Source organism: Sus scrofa, chromosome 18, assembly GCF_054392235.1.
Source record: "Sus scrofa isolate SSC_HxYL_T2T_F1_AM1 chromosome 18, Sscrofa_HxYL_maternal_Yorkshire_Landrace_v2.0, whole genome shotgun sequence".
Classification (NCBI taxonomy): Eukaryota; Metazoa; Chordata; class Mammalia; order Artiodactyla; family Suidae; genus Sus; species Sus scrofa.
In genome coordinates, this window is record NC_139400.1 from 33,534,956 (window position 1) to 33,559,924 (window position 24,969).

A 24,969-nucleotide genomic window follows, 5' to 3' on the forward strand; every position below is an offset into this window, starting at 1 on the left:
TTTCATTCTGTGGATTCTGACCCGTTTATGACTCTCATTGCAAACCGTGTGGTCTGTCCAAAAAGCCAGCCTGAGTTAGCTGGCACCTCAAGAGGGCTCCCCGCTATTACGTTCTTTGTCTTTTCTCCAAACGAAGACTCCTGCCTTAGCACCTAGCCAGCACCAGGGAGTGGCCCCCTGTTTAAGTAAGTAAACCCTTCCCATCAGCAACCAGTCCAGGCCCTGTCTTACGCAGCGTACAGGCGGTGGTCTGGACATCACTGTTCTGAGATCAGGACTGTCTCCAGGTAGAGACGTCTCCATCCATGAAGAGAAAGAAGTGTCTTTCACATATAGAAGCCGGGGCCTGTGCCCTCACAACTGACAACTGCAAAGTGCATCTTGTAGCAAAATTAGAAAGTATATTTGGGGAGCATTGCTAATGAAAACTTAAAGGTAGTCCTTAATGTCATTTTTATAGTATTGAAGGTCTCAGAAGTTGGTGGTAAGCTGTGTGTTTGTTATCGTTTGTAACAATAACTATACTATCTGATAGTGATTGTGATTCTTAGTGGGTATTAACCAAGATAATATGTTAAAATACAAAGCATAATGCCTGGAATTCAGTACACGTTTAAAAAAAAATGTAACCTGTTCATAAAGAAAACAATGATGAAATGCATTGGAAATAGTTACTTGATTCAAAGAATATCAGTATAGGATGTGTGCTCTGACAATATATTCTACTGTAAATTGTAGTCAATTTACTTTTTTGATTTTTGATTTTTTTAAATTTCAGATTGATTTAAAAGATTCACTTGAATCCTAGCAAAATAAATCTAACTGGAAACCTAAGTCATAAACTTTATTGTTTGCAATTCCCTTAATTATTAGAATTCTATATTTCTCTTTAGAGTTAATAAATTTTAATTTTATTTGATGATTAAGGATCATTTATTCATTTAAGGTCATCTAAGAATCTCTGATTTACAGGAACTCCCATGGTAGTTTATCTTCATTTTCATAATATTTTCTTTGATTTTTCATAGTATCTTCAAACACTGTTGTTAATGATTACAGTAAGTGTATCTTCTGTCCTAAAATGCACAAAGTAAATATTAAGTCAGTGATCACTCAAGAGCACCAACTCCAGAATATGTTTTATAGTCTCTGCAGTGAGTTTTTTGTTTGGTTAGTTGTTTTGTTTTAGTCTGTTTTCCTCTAATTGTGGAAAGAGGAAGGTAGAGAAAGCACCCATAAATTGAAAATTATTTGGATTCTAATCACTTGCAGTTACAGCGTAATTTATGTTAACTTTCTAATAATCCATGCATCCCACTAAAGAGAAGATGTATAAATACCTGCAAATGAATCACACCCCACACCCAGAGATATAATTATGATGTGGATCGTCAAATATGATTCTCATTTCTTTTGCTGGGAAAAAATAACAATGTCTTAGTGAACAATGAATAGAGTTTAAATTCCGTCTTAGTTCTTCTGCTTTAGGTGGTGCCATCATACAGGGAAGGTGGGGGAGGGGGAAGCTAGTTAGAGATCATGTCTTATGTGTACTTATTTTTTTTTACACTCCATTTTATTGTGATTGTGGTTATTTATTAAGAAAAACCCAGGGATAGCTTTGGAATGGTTTCAGTTCTTTTCTGCAAAGTAGTTTTGACAGTCTACAAATTCTAACAATTCTAGTCTTTATTCTTAGCTGTGTAGCTAAATGGGAGAGAAAGCCTATGCTTATATTTATTTTAAAGTTAGGTATTTGCATACTTTTTAAATAAACAGTAAAACGGTTACATAATCCCCTTTCTTCCATCAGTGTTTCTCTCTTCCGTATCTACTTTTGCCTGTGAATGAATTATTCTGTCAAATTAAGATGGGAATATTGAATTACTTGAACTAATGTACACTTGTGTTGTTTTGTGGGAGAAGCTTCTGATTGCCTGTACTAACACATACCTTGAAACAGAAGAAAGAAAAGGACCAGATTTTGTCCCAGTGTTGCATTTTAGAGGGAAGTACCTCACAAGTGTCTTTGGAAATGCCAACAGTTCTCATTTGACAAAAGTAGTGATATATTTCTCCAGTAGATGGCGCAAGCATCCCCCAAAAGAATTTTTTTTTTTTTTTTTTCTGTTGAAGTAGAGAACTTGGAAACACAAGTGGCACTTTTAAAGTAGTATTAAGTAATCTTCAAGACATTTTCTTTAAAAAAAAAAATGTAAGAAGAAAATGTTAGAAGGTGAAGTGGCAATTCACTTTGGACATACCAAACTTGTCAAGACATTTTATAAAATTAATACAGAAAACTTAGTGTTCAACAGTATATGAATAATCAAAGGTACCACTCAGGTCAGTTTTAACCAAAAATATCTGAGACTTGAAATTGTGACTATGTTTTATAAATGTCAAGGGTGATTTTTTTTTTTTTGACTATCTTTATTTCATTTTTCTTTGTATCCTGCATTCATAGGCAGAAACATTGTGACTACAGTTTAATAACCAAGTAAATAAATAAATGGAATTCTTAAGCTTCAGTCTACAGGAGAAAGAGAAACATTTTACAAGCCTAGCCAGTGAATCCCAACCTATTGTATGTAACCCTCTTGCTGCTGTTGCCTGTATTTTGTTAGTGATTTTCCTCCAAATGTGTGAGAGAGAAAGGGATCATCAAAGTATACTTTTCCTTGGAGTTCCCATCGTGGCTCAGTGGTTAATGAATCCAACTAGGAACCATGAGGTTGCAGGTTCGATCCCTGGCCTTGCTCAGTGGGTTAAGGATCCTGCATTGCTGTGACTTGTGTAGGTCGTAGACGTGGCTTGGATCCTACATTGCTGTAGCTGTGGCATAGACTGTCGGCTACAGCTCCGATTTGACCCCTAGCCTGGGAACCTCCATATGCCTTGGGTGCGGCCCTAGAAAAGACAAAAAAAAAAAAAAAAAAAAAAAGGGAGTTCCCGTCGTGGCTCAGTGGTTAACGAATCAGACTAGGAACCATGAGGTTGCGGGTTCGATCCCTGCCCTTGCTCAGTGGGTTAACAATCCGGCGTTGCCGTGAGCTATGGTGTAGGTTGCAGACGCGGCTCGGATCCTGCGTTGCTGTGCCTCTGGCGTAGGCCGGTGGCTACAGCTCCGATTCGACCCCTAGCCTGGGAACCTCCATATGCCGCGGGAGCGGCCCAAGAAATAGCAACGACAACAACAAAAGACAAAAAAAAAAAAAAAAATTAAAAAAAAAAAAGTATACTTTTCCATAGTAGTCTTTCAATAGGTTGATAAGGAGTTTCTTTTTTCCTTTTATTTTTTATTGAAGTTTAGTTGATTTATAATGTCTTGTTAGTTTCAGGTATACAGCACAGTGATATATATCTATTATTAGATTTTATATACATATATATATATTCTTTTTCACATTGTTTTCCCTCATAGATTATTACTAAACCATAGCCATTTCTTTTTTTTTTTTAATTTTTTTTTTATTTTTTGGTTGCCCCGTGACATATGTGGAATTCCCTGGCCAGGGATCAGATACAAGCCACAGTTGCAACCAAAACAGGGATGGAACCTGTGTCCCAGCACTGCTGAAATGGAGACAGTCCTGTTGCAGCACAGCCGGAACTCTAAAATAGTAGCAGTTTCTTAAGACCCTAAGGAATTGAGGAGCTGGGAAATACAATACATGCACTCTATAGAAATATTACTTTTATCTGATGAATGAGAACTGGTTGTTTTGTTGTAATTTGTGATTTCATAGTTATACTTCATTTGTAGAAAAATATATACTTAAATTTTTGCCACATTCAAGTTTTTTTCCCTCAAGTTGAAAAATTTATTGCCACTCTTCCCAAGCTTTCCAATGTTTTTTTAAACAGTTACATTGAAGTATTTTTCAGTACATACGTTCCCGCTAAGATAATGATGATATTGATAATGCCTTGATTGAAGTTGTGCTTTGTAATTGCAAAGGCCCCTTTACATTCATTATTCAACCAAATTTTTGTAATGACACTATTTTTCGTAGGGTGCAAATAGTGCTTTTTCTGTTTTACAGATGAAAGATTGTGAAAATCACACCACGCACATACCAGTCAAAAGACTTAAGAGAATCATTTGCTTTCTTCATCTATTTCTCTGACTTCATTTTCTGTTTCTGTGTGTCTCTTTCTCCCTTTCTCTCTCTCCCTCTCTCTCCCCCTCCCTCCCTCTCCCCCCATCCCTCCTCTTCTCTCTGTCTCTCATTTTTACTCTTTCATCTCTATTTTGAAAAAGCCCTTATTCTGCACCCCTCATATTTGCTTCCATGTGGAGGAATATCCATTGACAGTAATACTTCTGGCCTCCCTCTGCTGAAACCCCACCCCCACTTTTTTTGCAGCATCTGATTAGTTAGTTTGAGAGCAGGACCTGGGCATGCAGAGCTCAGCCCTTCCCACTCCATTTGTCCCTTGAACACCTGTTCGAGCACCTGTTCACTGCTGCTCTCACTATGAGTCGGCCAGGAGCAGGATCTCCACATGGACAGACTTAGCCTGACCAGCAGTGTCTGATAATAGGGGACCTCATAAGGAAGCCCTCCTCTCACTGAAATAAGCCACATTCTACAGTATTTATCAGTGATCTTTTAGCTTCTTGTTAACGGCTCTTTTGTCTTGAGCCAGTTTATTCAGAACTGAGGCAAAGGAAAGAGGTACTAAGTTATTGGGCCTTCTCAGAGATTCCAGCAACATTCACATATCAGAAAGTTAAAGCATATATACCTGTGTCTGTGTGTGTGTGTGTGTGTGTGTGTGTGTAGGAAGTAGAAATCTGTTGGCATTTTGAGATCTCTAGAATAGAATATATTCTGTCGCATGCCTCTGTGAAAATGTGACCTTGGGCCATTTTCACCTGTGGCTCAAACTATTGGCGGAAGCCCTGGGAATCTGTTCTTAAATCGTGAGCGTATAGGCAAACTGGACTCCTGATCTTCCATATTAAGTTAAATATCAGGATGAAATTCTGCTGCTAAAACCATTTGAGTATTCTTGATTAAAAACATAAAAATACAACCTTTATGGAAAATCCAAAGTCTAGCCAAGGCTTTTCCTTTAGTATATATTAAATACATTTTTGCTGGAGATTTACTTTCTTCATTCTGTCCTTCTGATAAGCCTTCCTAATGAATGCCAAGACTAGAAACAGCCGTTCAGTCACTTCAAAAATGTTTATGGAATATGTGCTGGATGAAGGCATGGTGCTGGGACAGGGAGGTGAGTGGTAACTGATGTAGTCCTTACCCTGACAGAGCATGCTGTGTGTGTCGGAAATAGACATCCGTGCAATATGCTGTGCCATGTGCTGTCGCAGGGCTATGGGAGAAATGTCCACATCTCGCCAAATACATGTGAGAAGAGAATATGACCTCGTTTGGGATGTCAGGGAGGGCTTCTCTGAGCCAGTAATCGTTAACCTCTGAGGGGTGGGAGGAAACTGGAAACATGAGAGGCAAGAACCAAATGAATTTAAATTGTCGGGAATGGATGGAATATTAAGATGTGTGGGACTGGTGGGGTAAGACAAGTAACAGGCAATCAGAGAAGCAGCAAGAACTCAGAGTATTGAGACAAAGGAGTACTTGGTATCCAAAAAAAAAAAAAAAGTATCAAAGGATCTCATGCTGAGGCACAGGAATGTTCACAGATATGAGCAATCATGGAAATGTCTTTGACCAACAAGTCCAGAATTCAAGAGCAGCGTATCAGAGAAAAATTAGCAAGGAAAAGAGCACAGCTGGGCCCCCAGCCTGGAGTCTTGGGTGGCTTATCCAAACAACCACTTGAGCTCAGGGGAACAGGACAGGGACAGGACACTGACGCCAAGGTGCAACCTCAGAGCTGGCAGGACAGCAAAGGTGTCTCACTGCTCAGTCCCTCAAGTGTCGATCCAGAACCCCAGACCTCCTTGAGGACAGAGAATATTGGTCATAAAGCACTAAAGTGAAGTTCAAGTGACACGGTTTAGGTAGACCAAGGCTGCTGGGGAAGGGAGTCTGTGAAATGTGTGGTATGTCAGGAGGAATTCAAATACCTTTGCAAATAACACAAAGATATGTTACTTTAAAGATGGACGTAGACTGTTTTCTAAATGTCAGAACCCTCAAAAATATCCTCATTAACTGAGATCAGAGAGTAAACGTCATAGAATTGGAGACCTTTTGGGAGTCAAACATAATCCATGTTTTGCTTGAACATTTCCTAAATATGAAGAAGAGAGAACGGATATATCTACTTAACAGAAGAGAAAAGGGAAACCTACAGTAGCTGTGCTAACTCAGGATGACCTATATTGTATAATGTTTGCTTGGCACTAGGAACAGTGTGCCCCCAAAGGGGTATTTCCACTAGTAAGTAAGATGTAGTATGAGGCATGCGTAAAAGCCTTTGCTAAAACTTTTGGTTCATTATCACCAAACCGTGTGCATTTTCAGGGAGAAGTAAGCCTAGTGGATTGGACCATAAAAATATCTGGGATTGCCCAAGTGAATTATTTCATTTTCATCGCTAAGTGCTCCAGTGTTTGTTTTTGGTGGTGTTTGTTTGCTAAGCAGTGCACAGCATCCTTCCCTTTGGAATGTGTCATAGCCTGACGCCTGGAGTCACATCTTCACCGCCTCGACCCTCCACCCCCTTCCAGGGGATGGAGGCACAGGCTCTACTCTAAGCAGGTGTGCCTGGTTAGGGTAGACCAACTTGGAAAGCTCATGAATTTTCTTGAATTTTTAACAAAGCAGTAAAGTTTCTGCACATGCAGAAGAGTATTATTGTATTTTGGAGGACATTTAAACTGGGAAAGACATGAAAGCGTGCCTACAAAAATATGCACTCTGTAATAGAGCATATTAGAATGAGACCCTGACAAGTTTGTATAATTTTAAAATATTCACTATTGGTAATATGATGAACCACTGAAAAAGATGTTTTAGGCCACTTTTTCTGCTAATTAAGCTATGAAAGGGTGCTGATGATGAATTATCAAAAATAAAGGAAAAACTGCCTTAATCATGAAAAATTTCTCTGTACAGTTTGATTTGCCCGATGGTTTGGCTTGTGTCTAGCTTTTTAAAACCACTTCTTGTAAAGCTGTGTATATAATTTCCGCAGTTCTGTTTTGTTTCTAGGTGCCAGTGTGTGCCCTTCACTGTAGAATGCCTCCTCTAAGAGTGGTCCGTTGAAGACCTTGATGTCTCATCTGAGGGGGGAGTAGGGTTTTACCATCTTCTCATCCTGGCAGTTTGCCTATATTCATAGTGTAGCTTGTGCAACAGCAAACTAGTTTTTAAAAGACAGCTTTTATAGCTTAGGCTCTTAGGTTTACTCTGATAATGCCAATGTAAGCTCAGATTTAACAGAGATTAAATGAGCAGAAGATGGGACTTCTCAGGAAAAGGAAGGGAGGTGGCATTTTATGTTCCTGATTCTGCAAAATGTAACACGGGGAAGGAAGAACTGCGTTTTGCGCCTTTGCTCTTCTAAGTCTCTTGTCCTATTGACATAGGCACATTTTAACTTCTTGCTCAACAATAGGGGTTTCTGATTTTTCCTCAATCACCATTTCTTTCAAAATGTTCTGTAATTTTGTTTGGTGACCATCCTTGCTTTCTCCCCTCTTGTTCTCTTTCCCTTAAGGATTCAGGAAGTATAAAAGCCAACTGGAAAGTATTTACTTCTAGATTTCTTAATGCCCAGGTCACACTGTTGTTTTGAGGCAGTTTTTTCTTCTCATCCTTAGCTGAAAACAAAACCAAAAAAAAAAAAAAAAAAAAGGCTTAATCTTGTGGGGTTAAATAAAGGAAGAATGTAGTGAAAGAAGGAAGATTCCTTTTATGTGCACGGTGGAGCAGAGACCGCAGCGCTGGGATGACTGAAAGTGCCTGAGGGCATTTGGTCCCTATTGGTTTTCACATCAAATGCAGTGGTGCCCACGGATAGCCTGTATTGTTGTCAGTTAAATGGGATCATGAGTGTCTGAAAGGTGTTTGAGAATGAACCGAAAATCATTTTCACAAGTGGATGATTACTTCTGCCACATGTTAACCGAACTCTATCAGAATGGCCCAGATTTTTGAGCCTGCATTAATTGCTCTTTCAACCTTGACTGAGGTTTCTCTTTAAGAAAGCCCTTTCCAGGACTAAACTACTCTATATATTGATTTTTTTTTTCTCTCTGTATTTTGCCTTGAAAAATGAAGGCTTGTAGAAGAATAGGCTTTCTCATTCAACATGTAGATGGATTGTCCCATTCCTTTGAATAAAAAGCTCAACTCATAAGTAATGTGCCAAAAGTAATAATCTTTTTTTTTCAGCAGTGAACAATTCCCATATTCTGTATACAATTATGTTTTTCAAATATTCATTAGTGATTTTTCATCGTAAAGTAAGACCATGAACTCCCACAGCATGGACTCCGTGAAAATAAATCGTCATTTTCTCCTTTCTATTAGAACTGAATACCACCACTCTAATTGAAACTAAACTACAATATTTAGTAATATGTCTGGGAAATTTGTGTGTGTTGAAGTGTTCTTTGAACAATCTTCAAGTTAGAAAGGTTGTGTAAAGTGCTTTTTAAAGTGTTTGGATAAATGAGTTCTTTATTTCACGTCACCATTTTCTATTTCAAATTCAGCTTAGAGACTATGAGCTGTTTCTTCACTAGGATAATACAGAGTATAATGTAGTTCAGACATACTGTGTTACGAAGATGAGTTAAATCTCAATTTTTAAAACTAATCAGAAAATGAGCTCTTGAGTTTTCATTAACTTTTGTGATTATATATATTAGCAGATAATATATAGCATTTATAGAAAATGGCTTGATTTATTAGTAAAACTAATTTCAGAAGTTTTTTGGCTTAAAGGAAGGTAAATCACAATGTTATGTGTGAATCTGTTTTTTCTTAATAGTCTAAAGGGGTCCTGTGAAAAATAAGCATTTAAAATCATTTTATTTTAGAAGCATTGTAGTGTGAATGAAATGAAATGTACACGTGTTGAAATGTAAATATGTGTTTAAAAATTTAACAAAAATAAGTGCCTTAATGTACTGATTTTGGTTTTGCTTGAACATTATTTTTTACCAAACTTCATATTACTCAGTAAATACATTGTTGAGCCCATTTTATTGGTAATAGGAGGGCAATAGAGGTTGTTAATGATCAACATATCCCTACAGAAAAGGTTTTATTCCCGTTGTCCCAGGACATTCTGATGGATTTCATGACGACTTAGCTGTTGTTTGTCCCCAGATGAAAACGTACAGAAGCAACAGTGGTGTATGTTCATACCAGTTGGCTTCTTAACTGATAACTCTTTTAGGATTGTGTTGAGATCATAGAGCTTGTATAATTTTTAGCATTAAGTTTTGAGGTTCTCTAATGACCATTTATAGCTGTGACATAGTGGGTGAAAAATAATGACCTGTTTACCTTGTTGATAGTAACTATGTTGACTGGAGGTTTGGCCGTACCAAAGTTCTTTTCTCTTACTTTTTTCTCTTTTCTTGACGTTTTTCCTAACAGCATGGTACGTAATCTGTATATTCATACCAAATTTTAAATACACCAGCCCAAAATCTTAAAGTTCCCTGTCACTTAGCTTTGATATTTGAGGAGAGAGTATGACCTGGAAATTGTTAGAAATACCAAAAAAAAAAAAAAAATTTGCAGCAAAGGGAGCATTGATACACATTTAGTTCATTTCGTGTCTTTTTTCCTCGCTGATTCCTGTTTCTTAGGAGCAAATATACTGTCCATTAAAAACAGCCCTAAAAGAGGGATTACTACTTTAAGATTATTGCTGTATTTATACCGATTTATAGAACCAAATGCTTCAAGGCTTTACTCTTATGTGTTAAATCCAAGCTTTGTGTCAGTGCTGCTAATTTCTTTGTTACCTAATCCCATGTAAGAAGAGAAGATTTTAAAGTTAAGCAGGCAGTTTTTTGTTCAAAGAGAACAACTTCTTAATACCTTACTTACGTTGGGTTTGAAAAAAGCAAACACTTTAAAATAGTATCTGAGCACTTAATTTTTTAAAAAAAATTTATTGGAGCAGAGTTGACTTCCAATGTTGTATTAGTTTCAGGTGTACAGCAAAATGAGTCAGTTTGGCATATAAATATATCCATTCTTTTTTCCCATATGAGCAGTTATTTTAAAATACTCCAACATACTCTAATGACATGAGTATTGTAATACATTGGAAATACTTAAATGGAAAAATGCTATATTTAATATAAATTAACATTGGAAATATGTGCTTTTGAAATACTTACAATGGAATATCTTTCACCTCCATTTAAATAATAATCTTGAATCAAATTTAACTTTGCTTAAGGAATCTTTTTCCTAGGGTCATACTCTAATGTAGAGTACTGGAGAATGTATTAAGACTGTGAAAACTACTGCTAAATGGTGTTGCTTTTCTGACTTAGTTGAGATAATTTAAAAAGGAAAGAAAACATCTTTTGTTTAAAACCAACTTCTATAGGTTGATGAAAATAATGTTGAATATCCCACCTAAAATAAAACAAAAGACTGGCTTTGCTCTTTAAAACTTCTTTAAGGTGGAGAAAATTCACTCATTAGAGAATGTTGCTCTCATGCTGTGTGAGAAATATTTATTTTATTGAGTAACATTATAAATCGTCACATAAAACCCAGTTAAATGTGTGTTCCCAATTTGCCTGGTATCTGGCATGTCTGACTTAACATACTCTTGTTAAAAAACTTTTTTTATTTGAGAAAAGCATGCAATTGAGAAGAAGCTAGTAGTGACTCAGCAGTTATAATACATTCAGGAAGAACACAGCTGCAGAGCAGACCCCTCCACATATCTGCAGTAAACTAGCCAAGGTTCCCTGTCTCGCCCCCCAGATGACAAATACACTTTTGGGGTTATGTTCTCTACACTTTAATGAGATAGAATCAGATTTCATAAAGCATTAAAAAATGAATTTTTCTAGAGTTCAGACAGCAAGAAATATTAATATATATTTTAATTCTCATTTTTATGAAAGAGAAATAAGTGACAAGTAAATAGCTCTCAAAGATCCATTCAGCTAACACTGTTGTCATTATATATCAAATGGTAAACTGAGTCCTGTCAGCCCTACCTTCTCCTTTTACAGAACTGTGCAGTTATAATTGATCGTGGTAATGACCCTGGGACTGCAATAGCACCCCTTCTAAGTCATTAAAGAACGATCAAATTATATTTTATGACTGAAGTCAAGTCAACCTATTATATACAAATTCTTTAAAAATTCAGTATGGATGAATAATATACAGACTCTCTACATAGAATAACTCATTTCACAATAATGAAAAGTACTCAAGTATTGCTGTGTAAATGTAATGAAATGAATCCATTGCCTAGTATAACATAATATGTTATAAATTTAGTTATAATCACTATAACTTTAGTATAACTTTTCTGAAATCAAAAAAATCTTAGATTTTTATCCATAAAGAGATAAATGACAACAACGCTCAACATTAAAAACAAAAAAACAGAACTCTGAATTCAACAGCAGCATTAGGCATAAAGGTGAGTTAGGAGAGAATGTACTTTTTTTACAGATGCTTTCTAATCAATGAATTAGCTGATTGTAATCAAATATTCAAATGATGTTGGCTCCTTTTTCCTTACTCTCTCTACACTTTAATCATCCCACGGTAAGAACACCCACCTACAAAGAATTTGGACTGCTTTAAATACCAGAGTTTGAAAATACTCTTAAAAACTGGAAAACCCATTTAACCATTAAAGTCTATAGGAATTCCCCACTGTACTCAAGATAAAGTGACAAAGATTCTCATCTTTGGTCTATAAGAGTTCCACTTAGTCATGACGGAAGTATTATTTATGGAGCTCTAATGCCCACATCCTTCAACTCCTTAATAATAATCATTTCTTCTCATTATAAAAGTAAGATGAGTGCTCATCATTGCTAATGGTAATGCAAAAAGAGTTTGGCAGTTTCTTTTAAACACACTTTCCGCTGTAACTCAGTAGTCCCATTCCTAGATATTTACCCGGGAGAAATGAAAACATGTGCCCACACAAAGACTAGTAGGTGAATGGCTATAGCCACCTTATTTAAGATAGCCAAAAAAGGTGGGTACAACTCAAATGTCATCACCTCATCAAAGGATAAACACATTGAAGTCATACATTGAGATATAATATTCAGAAATAAGAAGAAATGAGCCTGATATAGACAAAAGCTGAATCTCAAAAGCTTTATACTGAGTGAAAGAAGCCAGACACTAAAGGCTACATATGTATTGTATAATTCTACTTACATGACATTCTGGTAAACAAAAATTATAAGGTCTGGGAAACAAAAATTATAAGGTCAAAAATCAGTGATTGCCGAGAGGGTTGGTCATAAAAGGGCACGAAGAAACCTTTGAGGGGGTGGGAGTGGAAGTGTTGTTTGAAGTTTGTTGTGGTGGTTACATTCCTCCTGTATCAGCGCTATTCAAATTGTATACCTAAAATGGGTGAATTTTACTTTAAATCAACTATACCAGTTAACCTATTACTTATTAAAAAAATGAAAGACATGCTCAATGTAGAAATTGGGGATATTCAGAAAGGCATGAAGAAGAAAATCTCACCAACCAGATAATAACATTTTGATACATCTTTAACATGTTGACACAGCTTTCTGGATTTTTTTCCCATACATACATGATAAGCTCATGTGACAGCTTTTTCTTAACGATATTACAGTTTTCCAAATCATTCTTTGTGGCATCATTCCTCATTGGCAACGCAATCATTTTAACTGCTTGATTCTTATGTGGTTCTTGAGTTTTTGCTCTTGGGCGGTCTTAGACAATATTGATGAACATCATTTTTCTTCATTCTCTCTTCAATTTTAGTTGTATCTCCTGTGCAAAGAATCTGCTTTTATACCAGTGAAAAAGTGGCTAAACAGGGTTCCTGTCGTGGCTCAGTGGTTAACGAATCCGATTAGGAACCATGAGGTTGCAGGTTTGATCCCTGACTTCACTCAGTGGGTTAAGGATCCAGCATTGCCATGAGCTGTGGTGTAGGTTGCAGACATGGCTTGGATCCCGCGTTGCTATGGCTCTGGTGTAGGCTGGCAGCTGTAGCTCCGATTAGACTCCTAGCCTGGAAACCTCTATCTGCCTCGGGTGCAGCCCTAGAAAAGGCAAAAAGACAGGAAAAAAAAAAAAAGTGGCTGAATAGCAATATTGGTACCTAGTTCCAAAACTCATGATTATAGTGAAGAAACTCAGATTTATTGAAATTAAGATTAAAGTGTTCTTATTCAGTATTGATGGCTTTTACGATAGCTTTCATTTGTGTTCATTTTTTATGTAAAATTTTTGTTTGGCTAATAGAAGAACTAGAGGGCAGAAATTATCATTTTTCCTACCTAGCAACTGTAACATTTCCTTTATGCTGACAAGCTTCGTTGAATGTAATTTTTTTTCTTACGTAGAGAGGAAAACTCTTAAAGAGTGTTTCCTTTCTAGAAACATTTGATCAATTGCGACTGCTTCTGTATACATTTTATTCAATGCCTATAGTGCAATAGCTCAAAAGACCTCAAGGCCCAACATTCAAATGCTTGCTTTGGTTGCAATCTTGAATTGTCTTTTGTTCTATTTCTTCAGACATCTCTCACTATACACATGTGTGCATCCACCCACTCCTCTGCTTTCTGTCTTCACAGGCAGGAACTGTACATTTTCATTCCAAATGTGTTGATCCATGATTTTTGAAAGAAGCTGCAGCTGACATTGTTCCTTATGCAGAACCTTCACTGTCAGCAAGACTTACACTTGCTTGTGGTGTTGATGGTCTGTGTATCACTGTTCACCTTCACTGACGTCTGACCCAGTGGCCCAACAGCATGCTAAGTGAGACACGTTGGAGAAGCAGCCTGTGGTCACAGGGAGAGGTTATTCCAAGTGCCCTCTTGGCTCCTAGGCAGCTATTGGATGCACATCTTGCTTGTGAACTTGCATAGAGAACATCTGTTGTGTCCACAGTATATAGCTCCTGAGGTCATTGCTGTTAACCCTGTAATAGGAGCTTGGATATGTGCCTTTCAGGAGAGGGAAATTATATAGGAAAGACAGAAAGAGAGCAACGAAACACCTATCACCAGAACCACAGAAGAGAAATTAGAGGCTAGAGCGAAGGTGGGGCAAAGGGTTTCCAGGGGCCCTCAGGAGGGGATAGTGAACAGGTGAGAACAGTAGCAGAGGCTGTTCCTGCCAGTCTCTAAATGAATTCGCATTGCATCCACAAGTGCAGACAGAATGGTATCAAGGGTGCTGGGAGAGCCAAACATATGCCGGCCAAACACTTCAGCAGGCTAATGTGTCTGAAAGAAAGAAAATATATAATTGATTTGATGCTTTCCATACAAGAGTCTAGTATTTATTTTGACTTTTAGTAACTCCATGTTTGTGTGTGTGTGTTTATTCTAAAATTTTAGAAATGCAAGGAAGAAGGAAACCTAAATCCTCCATAATTTCACCAGAGATTCTGTTACTAAAATTTTGGATTATTTCATATATATATTTTTTTTTTACAGATTTCAAGTCATTCAGTATATATGTAGTTTTGGATTTTCTTTTTACATAACATATATTTTCTGTTATTAATTTTATCAGAAATATTTTTGGGAGTTCCTGTCATGGCTCAGTGGAAATGAATCCTACTGGAAACCATGAGGTTGCGGGTTTAATCCCTGACCTCGCTCAGTGGGTTAAGGATCTGGCGTTGCCGTGAGCTGTGGTGTAGGTCACAGACGCAGCTTGGATCTGGCGTTGCCGTGGCTCTGGCTTAGGCTGGAGGCTACAGCTCTGATTCGACCCCTAGCCTGGGAACCTCCATATGCTGCGGGTGCGGCCCTAAAAAGGCAAAAAAAAAAAAATATATATATATATATATATATATATGTTATATATATATGTGTGTGTGTGTGTATATATATATATATATATATATATAACTTTTTTTCAGGCAGTTTCTATTGTGGCCCAGTGGGTTACGAAACTGCCTTGAATCCATAAGGATGCGGGTTCGATGCCTGGCATTGCTCAGTGGGTTAAGGATCTGGCGTGGCTGTGAGCTGTGGTGTAGGTTGCAGACGTGGCTCATATCTGGTGTTCCTGTGGCTGTGACTGTGGCTGGAGGCTACAGCTCTGATTTGACCCCTAGCCTGGAAGCTTCCATAGCCCACATATGCTGCCCTAAAAAGCCAAAAAAAAAAAAAAAAAATTTTTTTTTTTCAGTGGCAGCATAAAACAATTCACCTAGTTTTGGGCATTTAAGTTGTTACCTTTCCCATAATACAAACAACACTGTTCTATGTATCCACGTAGCCTACAAATTTGTATGCTTCTCTAATTATCTAATGCCAGGCTGAAAAGGTGAGGCTTGTTTCTCCATATTGCCGTGTTAACCCACAGAAAGGTGTCTTCTGTTACACTCCACTAGCTGTGAATAAGAGAGTTCATCATTTCAGAGCATCTTAGCTAACAAACCCCATAGATCTTTTTGTAAAGGGGGTAAAAACTATATTTGCTTCGTTTTGCAAAAGAGAATTATTTTTGTGAAGACAGATACTAAAAATTCAAGTTAAGATTTAAGTTTTAAAAATTGTAAGTCTGAGACTTTTGGCTTCTAAATAAACTGTTATCTCTAGTGCTTCCATTTATCGCTCAGAATCATATGTACGTTAGTTTGTATAGCCTCTGCAATGTTAAACTTGACCTCAGAAAAAGGGTTTGTGATAAAATATTGAAAAACCTTATTTTAATTTAAAAGCATAGTCTCTATTTGCCGTATTTTAAACTTCTAACACTGTTTTCCACTTTTGTAGGAGGTATGTGGTATAATTTTAAATAGCTCTCCATGACACACTCACACCTGATTAATCTGTAATTTCTTCTTTTTCCTCCTAAGCTTTCATCTGTCTACCCAGTAAGAACAAAAGTTCTGTTCCCAAGTGATGGACTACTTTAATCATTCTATTTCAATTACGAATGGCAATGCAAAGTTAAACAAAAGCCTTGCTTAAATAAAAAACTATCTTAAATTATACAATGCTGTCCTCATTTTTACCTGAATTTCATAGTTAGGAAAGTTTGCAGTAAGAAGCTTCGGTAGGTCAGGTAAGTCTCCAAAGCATGGGGCTGGCAGGAGCATCCAGCCCTTATTCTATTGACAGTTGAGGAAATGGAAACTGAGATTGGCCCAAGCACAACTCAGGGACACTCCTCTAGACAGGGACCCTTCACCCTGGGCTCTGGACAGTACAGCCAGGTCCCTGGCAGGCCACACTCCTCAGCCCTGGTCATCTGAGAGCTGAAACATTCAGCAGCATACCCTCAATTCATAGCCTTTGTCTCTCCTAAGAAGTATGTGTAAGAATAAAATTCCTACTTCTTCTTTGATGATCCTAAGTCCAGCTTTGCTCAGTTGGTGGAAAGAACTGACAAATTGATCAGCCATATAAATCAATTCCCTTTCAAGAGTCTTGGGACAGGCTTAGTCATTTTGTAACACAGAAGCTGCATGCTGTCACAGATTCCAAATGAGCTAAACTTCGCCTTTAGCAGGTCGGTCTCAAGAATAAATACCTATGTAAGAAATAAATTTACTCAGTATTCATGTATTCTTGTTTTTCTTACCAGATATCTATATGCCCTTGGACAGAAGGTTTGGAAAAGATGGAAAAAACGTTATTTTGTCCTTGTTCAAGTAAGTTTTTTTTTTTTTTCTGTTACACAATCACTCTAAGCCATTCTCAAATTTTTGTGGGGGTTATGTCTATCAATATTCACTCTATTAGAAATTAAGACTGAGAAAAATTTTAAATCACTTAAAACTAAAAGGAGTTCCTGATGTGGCTTGGCAGGTTAAGAACTCAACTTTGTGAAATTTCAGGTTCAGTCCCTGATTTTGCTTAAGTAGGTTAAGGACCCAAGTTTGCTGCAAGCTGTGATGTAGGTCGCAGATGCAGCTCGGATCTGGTGTTGCCATGGCCCTAGTGAAGGCCTGCAGCTGCAGCTCCCATTCGACCCCTGGCCCAGAAACTTCCATATGCCATAGGTATGGCCGTAAAAAGAAAAAATATAAAAATAAAAATAGTAAAACCCATTACATGTCAGTGCAAATAGCCTTTTTATTTAAAATAATGATTTTTCAAGCCAAACATTTTAGTGAAATAAGTACTAGTATGTTATGATTTTGCTCACGTCTTAATGCCTAGCTTAATAAAATAAAATGCAGCTGTGTTTTCATATCAGTTATTGCCTTCGTTCTGTTGCAACTCAGATGAAATTTAGCCTTTGGAAAACTCCACTGTACACTCATGAGAGAGTAAATGTGAAAAGGGCAAGGATGTTTGAATGTTGTTGTAAAAGTGGTAGTGACCTCACAAGTCCCCTAAAAGGATCTTTAGAGGATGCCTAGACCATACCTTGAGAACCACTGCACTGTACTGGTATTTTATAGATAAAACTCAATACACAAAAACGTGCCTTTTTGTAAAAAATGTGCCATATATTTATCACTTATTCACATATATATGTCTTTAAATTACCTTGACTGGTAGTTTTGTGATAGGATTCTGAGTGTAGACAGATATTGGAATACACACTGTGGATGACTGTTTTGTTTTTGAGTAATGGACAGCTTTTGCTCATAGAGTATAATAAAACAAATCCAAGCCGTGTTATTCCCAATGAATATATATGGGAAAAGAAGCTGTCTTGGGATTCTTAATGTAAAACAGTCTATAAAATCTTGTGAATTCCTACCTACACAGTAAGCAAATTTCAATAGGTTAGATGAGACTAACATGGTGAAATTCCAAGGAAGAAAAATTATTTACCATCCGGAAATAAAGCCATCTGTCAATGGCTGGAGAATATTATTTTATTGATGTGCCATCATGGCATGGTAACTTCATGGAAAATGCAAACTTTTAGTGAAAAGTAGTTCCTCCCAACCCCCAGGTAAAAATGTAACTTTTTCTTAGGTAATTAGAACCAGTTTAAAAAAAGATGTGCACACCCATTGGCAGTCTTTTTATATAAAACCCAGGCAATTGCTTTGAGGAAGGGCTCTCTGTTGGGGTTTCTGAGTCATCTGTCCTCCAAAAACTACCAATAAGGCATCATCTCTCTTTTACAGGTTTAATTTATTTGCTTTGTCAGGACAACTTAAATGCATTTACTAGGCGGTTAGAGTGCAGCTCTTTCTGTGCATTTTGATTTTATTCCCAGTTAGAGCTGTCTCACCCACATCTAATTTGAAAAGTTTGTGTTAATGATTTATCTCTATCAAATTTTTATAAAGCAGTCTACTAATTTTTCACAGACGTTGCAGCTTCTTTTTCATAGTCATGGGTCATGCATTTATGTAAAAATACACGTTCCTATCCCCTAAGTTCAGTAGCTGGTGTTTTTGGCCTAAACAAAGCCTACTTACTGAACTCTTTTTTTTCTTTTCTTTTCTTTTTGTCTTTTTGCCATTTCTTGGGCCGCTCCCGCAGCATGTGGAGGTTCCCAGGCTAGGGGTCCAATTAGAGCTGTAGCCACCAGCCTACGCCAGAGCCACAGCAGCGCGGCATCCAAGCCGCATCTGTGACCTACACCACAGCTCACGGCAATGCCAGATCCTTAACCCACTGAGCAAGGCCAGGGGTCAAACCCGCAACCTCATGGTTCCTAGTCGGATTTGTTAACCACTGAGCCACAATGGGAACTCCCTTACTGAACTCATAGTAAACATAGAATTTAACTGGTGGGAATGTTATGAGAGCACATAAGGATGCAACCCAGTACTTTTGGCAACCCGTGATCATTTTACTGTGTTCATAGTTGTGCCCTTTCCAGAATGTCATAGAGTTGGAATCATGTAGTATGGGATATGCATTTAGGATTTTACCGTGTTTTTTCATGGCTTGAATGCTCACTTCTTTTTAGCACCAAATAACATTCCATTGTCTGGATGAACCACAGTGTATTTGTTCACCTGCTGAAGGACAGCTTGGTTGCTTCCAAATATTGGCAATTATGAATCCAACGACTGTACACATTTGTGTGCAGGTTTTTGTGTAGACATAACGTTCCAGCTCCCTAGGGTAAAACGAGCATGATTGCTGGCTCATATTCACTATTTTTTAAAAATGAATCAGAGTGTTCATTGTGTAGAGAGAGGTTCAGTGAAGTATCCATAGGCTAAAAGAGTTTCTGATACACTTTTGTCTTAATATGAAAATTAGGCCTTAGTAGATCTGTCTTGAGAGGTCAAAGAGACACCTCATGCCTTTAGTCAAGTAAGGTTCAGGGTGATCCTTTGCTCTGTCCCTTATTTACTGGCGTATGATTGTAAGAATTAAAAGAGCAAAATGTATACTTTGATTTTTATCCCATAAGAAAGCTTAGAAATGAAAAAAGGATTTTTAATACTTTTAGATCATTAGTTGATATATCTTTAAGGAACATGAACCATCTCTTTAGGGAGCTAGAATGTTCTCTGTGTAACAAATATTTTTAAAAGGCAAAATCCAATTTAAACCAAAGGAGGTAAACCTCTCTACTCCATAATTAAAACTTAGGAAAAACGCCACCAAATTATAATGAATTCAGATTTAGTCTACCTGAGATATTATCTTAAAATTTGAAGACCTAGTTAAGCATTGTATCTTTATACAAATATGTGTACATAACGCACTCACACGGAGAATCCCACACCCGCAAGTACTAAGATTTACATGCTAGTATGCTGGCAACTTTTTGAAAATTTAAATACAGTTGAATCTCCTTTTCAATTACAAATGTCCTGAGAAGACAAACAGAATATACACACTTCAGCATCAAGCTGGATATGTATGGAGGTTCAACAAGAATGACTCATTGGGAGGAACTGGGTAGTTTTTATTGGTGTTTTTAAAGACATCTCTCATTCTGCCAGCACATAACTTGTAGGGCCATACCTGCAGGCTGCATTATTGAAAGGTGAAGGAGTCGATTTCTAGGGAGGACAGTAGCCCCCTGCTGTGTCTGCTGCCACCGTGGGCAGAATGGTGCTCCAGTGATAATGTGAATCTCATCACCACTTGTGAGTGTGTATTATATGAGAGAGAGAGCTGGCGCTCCAGCTATCAGCCCAAGAATTTGTACTCATAAAAATTGATGGAGAGTCAGGTTTGGTCAGCTGCAAAGTCATTGTTCAAGGTGAGCACTCGCAGAGCCCCTGAGGTGAAGAGACTTTTCAAGGACTCTGGTATAAGCATTTAAATCAGAGTTTAAAATGGTAAAATAAATTAATTATCAATATAGGATATTTATTTGACTTCCAAGTAAGATTAGTGTTGGATCCCATTTAGATTCTGTATAGACTATTAAACAGATTTTGTTTGGTTGGGTGTTTTATTTGTTTGTTTTCAGGGCTGCTCGTGTGGCATATGAAAGTTCCCACCCAGCCTAGGAGTTGAATCAGAGCTTCGGCTGCCGACCTACACCACAGCCACAGCTGCGGCAGATCCAAGCCACGTCTGTGACCTACACCACAGCTCATGGCAACACCCGATCCTTAACCTGTTGAACAGGGCCAAGGATTGAACCTGCGTCCTCATGGATACTAGTCGGGTTCTTTTCCACTGAGCCACAATGGGAACCTCTCAATTTTCATGTTTTTTTAAGAGGCTGCATTTTTATTTTCTTATTTTTTATTTTTTTGCTTTTTAGGGCCACACCCATGGCATATAGAGGTCCCCAGTCTAGGGGTCAAATGGGAATTACAGCTGCCAGCCTACACCACAGCCACAGCCACGCAGGATCTGAGCCATGTCTGTAACCCACACCAGAGCAACGCCAGATCTTTAACCCCCTGAGTGAGGCCGGGGATCAAATCTGCATCATCATGGATGCTAGTTGGGTTTGTTAACTGCTGAGCCACAAAGGAAACTCCAAGAGGCTGCATTTTTTAAATGAAGGCAAATTTAGGCTCAGGCTAAACTAAAAGAAGAGTTGTTTTGAGGAAAATGTTTAAAATCTTACCAAACTTAAGTGTGTTTCTTACTCGTTTTTCTTATGCTTATTCAGTGTTTTAGTATTAAAGGATATCCTTGGTGGGAAGTACTTATGACACTAATATATTTTAGTTCATTATAATAAACCATTTAATAGCTTTAAAATACTATATCTGTATTTATGATTTAAACAAATCAAATTATTTTGTAATTCTCTATTCAGCTAATACCTATTCAAGTAACTCTATGTCCCCAGGTATTTCATATTCCATGGTAGTCCAAAAATTCCTGAAGCCACTCAGCTATTAATAAAATTATTGCTATATTTAATCTAATATTTATTAAGCAAATGTGGCAGGCATTTATTATGTAAACCACATTCTTGCTTTACCTCTTCAGAATAAGTTGTGTTTTAGGGTAGGTATTATTATCCTCATTGCATAGACTAAATTGATGTACAAAGGGGTTATTATATTTTTGCAGAATTATGCAGTTAGTGTGCGATAGACTCAAGTGATCAAATACAGTTCTGTCAGTCTCTAGAGGCCAAGCTCTTTTCCTAAGATTAAATTAATGCACAGGGCTGTAGCTGATCCGAAGAGCAACAGATAATCAGAATAATCACTGTGGATCACTCATTTCATGAGGTACAAAACAGTGTTACTACATTAAAAATATGGCCAGTCAGTGGTGGCATAAAGAGTCCCATGCTCATGGAACCCACCTACTCTGTGACACTGCTGAAAACTGAAGTAGATAGACGTCTGTGTTTTGGCCCTGTATCAAAGTGTTCCCTACTCGTTGTCAATGTGTCAGAATCATGACTTGAAGTTGCTGCAAACAACAGCAGGCTACCAAGACATAATGTTAATTACCTATCAGCTGAGTTGGCACAGGCTGTAAACAGCCATGCCACTGAGTAACTGTACCTGCTGCAAACAGGACCACTCTGTTAGTGAGCTGCCATCAAAATGTACCGTCAATTTCAAGAAGTGGCTGCCCCAGCCTATTGACATCTGAAAGATTCAGCACACGTGGAGCTGCGCTGCAGCAGGCTGCTGTCACACATTTGAGAATGTCACTACTGCAGGAAATTACATCATCTAGGTTCAGCCTTAGAACATCAGCTGGTGTTTGCCTATAGTAATGCAAAGTGAGCAAATATATTGCTGTCAAATAAGGAAAGTCATGGGGTAGTGGCCCTCTGGCTTTAGTTAATTTTTTTTTTTTTACAGCTTCACTTACAGCATATGGAAGTTCCCAGGCCAGGGGTCAAATGGGAGCTGCAGCTGCTGGCCACAGCCACAGCAGCACCAGATCCAGGCTGTATCTGTGACCGCCACCACAAGTTGTGGCAACACCAGATCCTTAATCCACTGAGCGAGGCCAGGAATCAAATCTGCATCCTCACGAACACTGTTTTGGGTCCTTAACCCGCTGAGCCACAATGGGCCCTCCTGGCGGTATGTTTTAAATTGATTTAAAATTTACAAACCCAAGACATGGTCAGTATAGAATAAAATCAGGGAGTTCCCATGATGGCTCAGTGGGTAACGAACCCGACTAGGAACCATGAGGTTGCGGGTTCGATCCCTGCCCTTGCTCAGTGGGTTAAGGATCTGGCGTTGCTGTGAGCTGTGGTGTAGGTCACAGGTGAGGCGTGGATCCCGTGTTGCTGTGGCTCTGGCGTAGGCTGGTGGCTACAGCTCCAATTCAACCCCCAGCCTGGGAACCTCCATATGCCACGGGAGTGGCCCAAGAAATGGCAAAAAGACAAAAAAAAAAAAAAAAAAAAAAGAATAAAATCAGACCCTACACAAGTATTTATGGCAGTAAGTGAAAGGCCCCCATCAATACTCCTACCAGCATTGCCAGTTTATTCCAGTCTCTATCCCCAAACAGCCAAGTAACCATTGTTAGTAGTTTGACCTTCTAAACTTGTATCAGTTTAATCCATCCTCAATAGAATCATCCCATATATATATTTGTTTGTGAATTGTTTGGATCCTCTTTAAAATTACATCACAGACAAGTTTCCATGTGAATATATAAAAATCCACTTTATTTTTTTAATGGATTGAATTCCATAATGTAGATGAAGATAATTTATGTAACAGATCTCCCTTTTCGGACATTTAAATTCCTTTTTTTTTTTTTTATAAAATCAACAAGCAATGCTGGAATTAGTATATATGCAATTCTTACATATTTATCTTTGGATGTATGTAGGAGTATTCTTATAAAAAACAAAATTTCTGGACCAAAGGGCACAAGATACCTATGATATGCAGTAAGATTTCTAAAGCTCTAGATGACTCATAAACACTTAATAGTCACCAAAACTTTGTGGGGTTCTGTCTTTTTTGTAGTTAATGGTCATTATGGGTCAAGTTGCATTGTATTATTTTATCTTTCAAAACGCACATAAGAAAAAAATTGAAAATTCTTTTGTTGTGGCACTTATTTGGAAAAAAATCTCAGAGGAAAAGAGTTTTTTCTTCTAAGTTTCATCTTTTACATAACTTCTGCTTTGTGCTCTTTGAATTTTCCGTAGCCCAGAATCAAGGAAATGGCCATGTTGATTTATACAATTTACCCTTGGTCGTTAACAAGCTTACTACGTTTACTCTTCAAAAGAGTTCTAAAAGACATGAAAAGGATCATGTTTCAAGATCTGATGTTAAACAAGAGACAGTGGAAGGAGAGTAGGGCTAGATTTGGTAAAGAAAATCTCATACGGGTCAGGAAGTGATCCTGATGCAAAAATTCTTCTTTTACATGCACCCTGTCTTCCCTTAAAATGTGTTATTTTCATGTTTAGATTGCAGAAAAATGTCTGTGTCTCCTTTATAGCTCACCCCTACCTGCAAGAGTAGAGGACCTATGAATGAGAAATGTACATTCAATTTTAATGGGCTCAATTTTTAAAAATTGTTTCATGAGACTCAGTTTAAACATGCTGTATGTGTGTATCTTTATGTGTATGTGTGCATTCATATGCGTATATATCTCTACACATAAACGTGTGCAGTGTTCTGTTCACGGTAAAGACTCGGTAAATGTAAACTAAATGAATATCTCCTTTGAGTTCCTTCTCAAACCTCTGTATGGAACATAAAATTGACTTATATTTGAGCATACTTGAACCAAAACCTTGATGTTGTCTTTGATCCCTCTTTTGTCATTAGCCCCATGTCAGTCAGAAAATACTGTTTCATCTGCAGCCAGAACAGTATCCCGCTTGCATTCAATTCTCTCCATCTTCTCTGCTACCATTCTACTTGAAACCACTATTATCTTCATGTGGACTTTTACAATAGAATCCCAGCTGTTTTTCCTGCTTCAGCTTTCCACCAGTCTCCTTACAATCCATTCTTCACATTGCCAGAATAATCTATTTGAAGCATAACTCCAATTTTGCCAATTTTCTGCTTAAATCCTTCCCTGACTTCCCAGTACTCTTAGAATAACTTCTGACCATCACCTGGAGAAGGTCCTGCATATTGTGCATGTTGTGGCCTCTGGCTTCCCCTTCGATGAGTCCCTGCCTGTCACTGAGCAGCACCTTGACCTGTAATGCCCTGCTCCCAGATTAATCACAGTGCCAAGAATTGGAGTTTTAACACCTCCAGGTCACCAGCCCCCTCTCTCCAATAAATATATAATAATCTGAGTTTATTTTTGAAGTGTTACTTCTATGCAGATGTGCCTTTGAATTAAGTCCCCCTACCTTTCTACCACTCATTTGTTTCTCTGCTACCCCTAAAGTCACCTAAAGAAATTCGGAACATTCATTCTACGGCTTACGTTTTCCCTGTGACTGGCGTGTTCTACCTGCCCATTTAGGTATCAGGTCAGATGTCACCTTAATTAGGTCAGAAAAGACTCAATCTGAAGTG

General features: G+C 37.9%; 1 protein-coding gene across 34 annotated transcripts in view; it reads left to right on the forward strand.

The window, feature by feature from the left end:
• The window catches only part of CADPS2 (calcium dependent secretion activator 2), a 489,830-nt gene that overhangs the window by 286,709 nt on the left and 178,152 nt on the right, over window positions 1-24,969 (forward strand). For all 34 annotated transcript variants that reach the window (XR_014834387.1, XR_014834389.1, XR_014834384.1 and 31 more), the window contains one exon: window positions 16,722-16,788. Coding sequence is in view for 27 of the 34 variants with exons in the window: in XM_085005969.1 (XP_084862095.1) it covers window positions 16,722-16,788 (67 nt within the window). In the remaining 7 variants the exon portion in view is untranslated. The remainder of the gene's footprint in view (window positions 1-16,721; window positions 16,789-24,969) is intronic.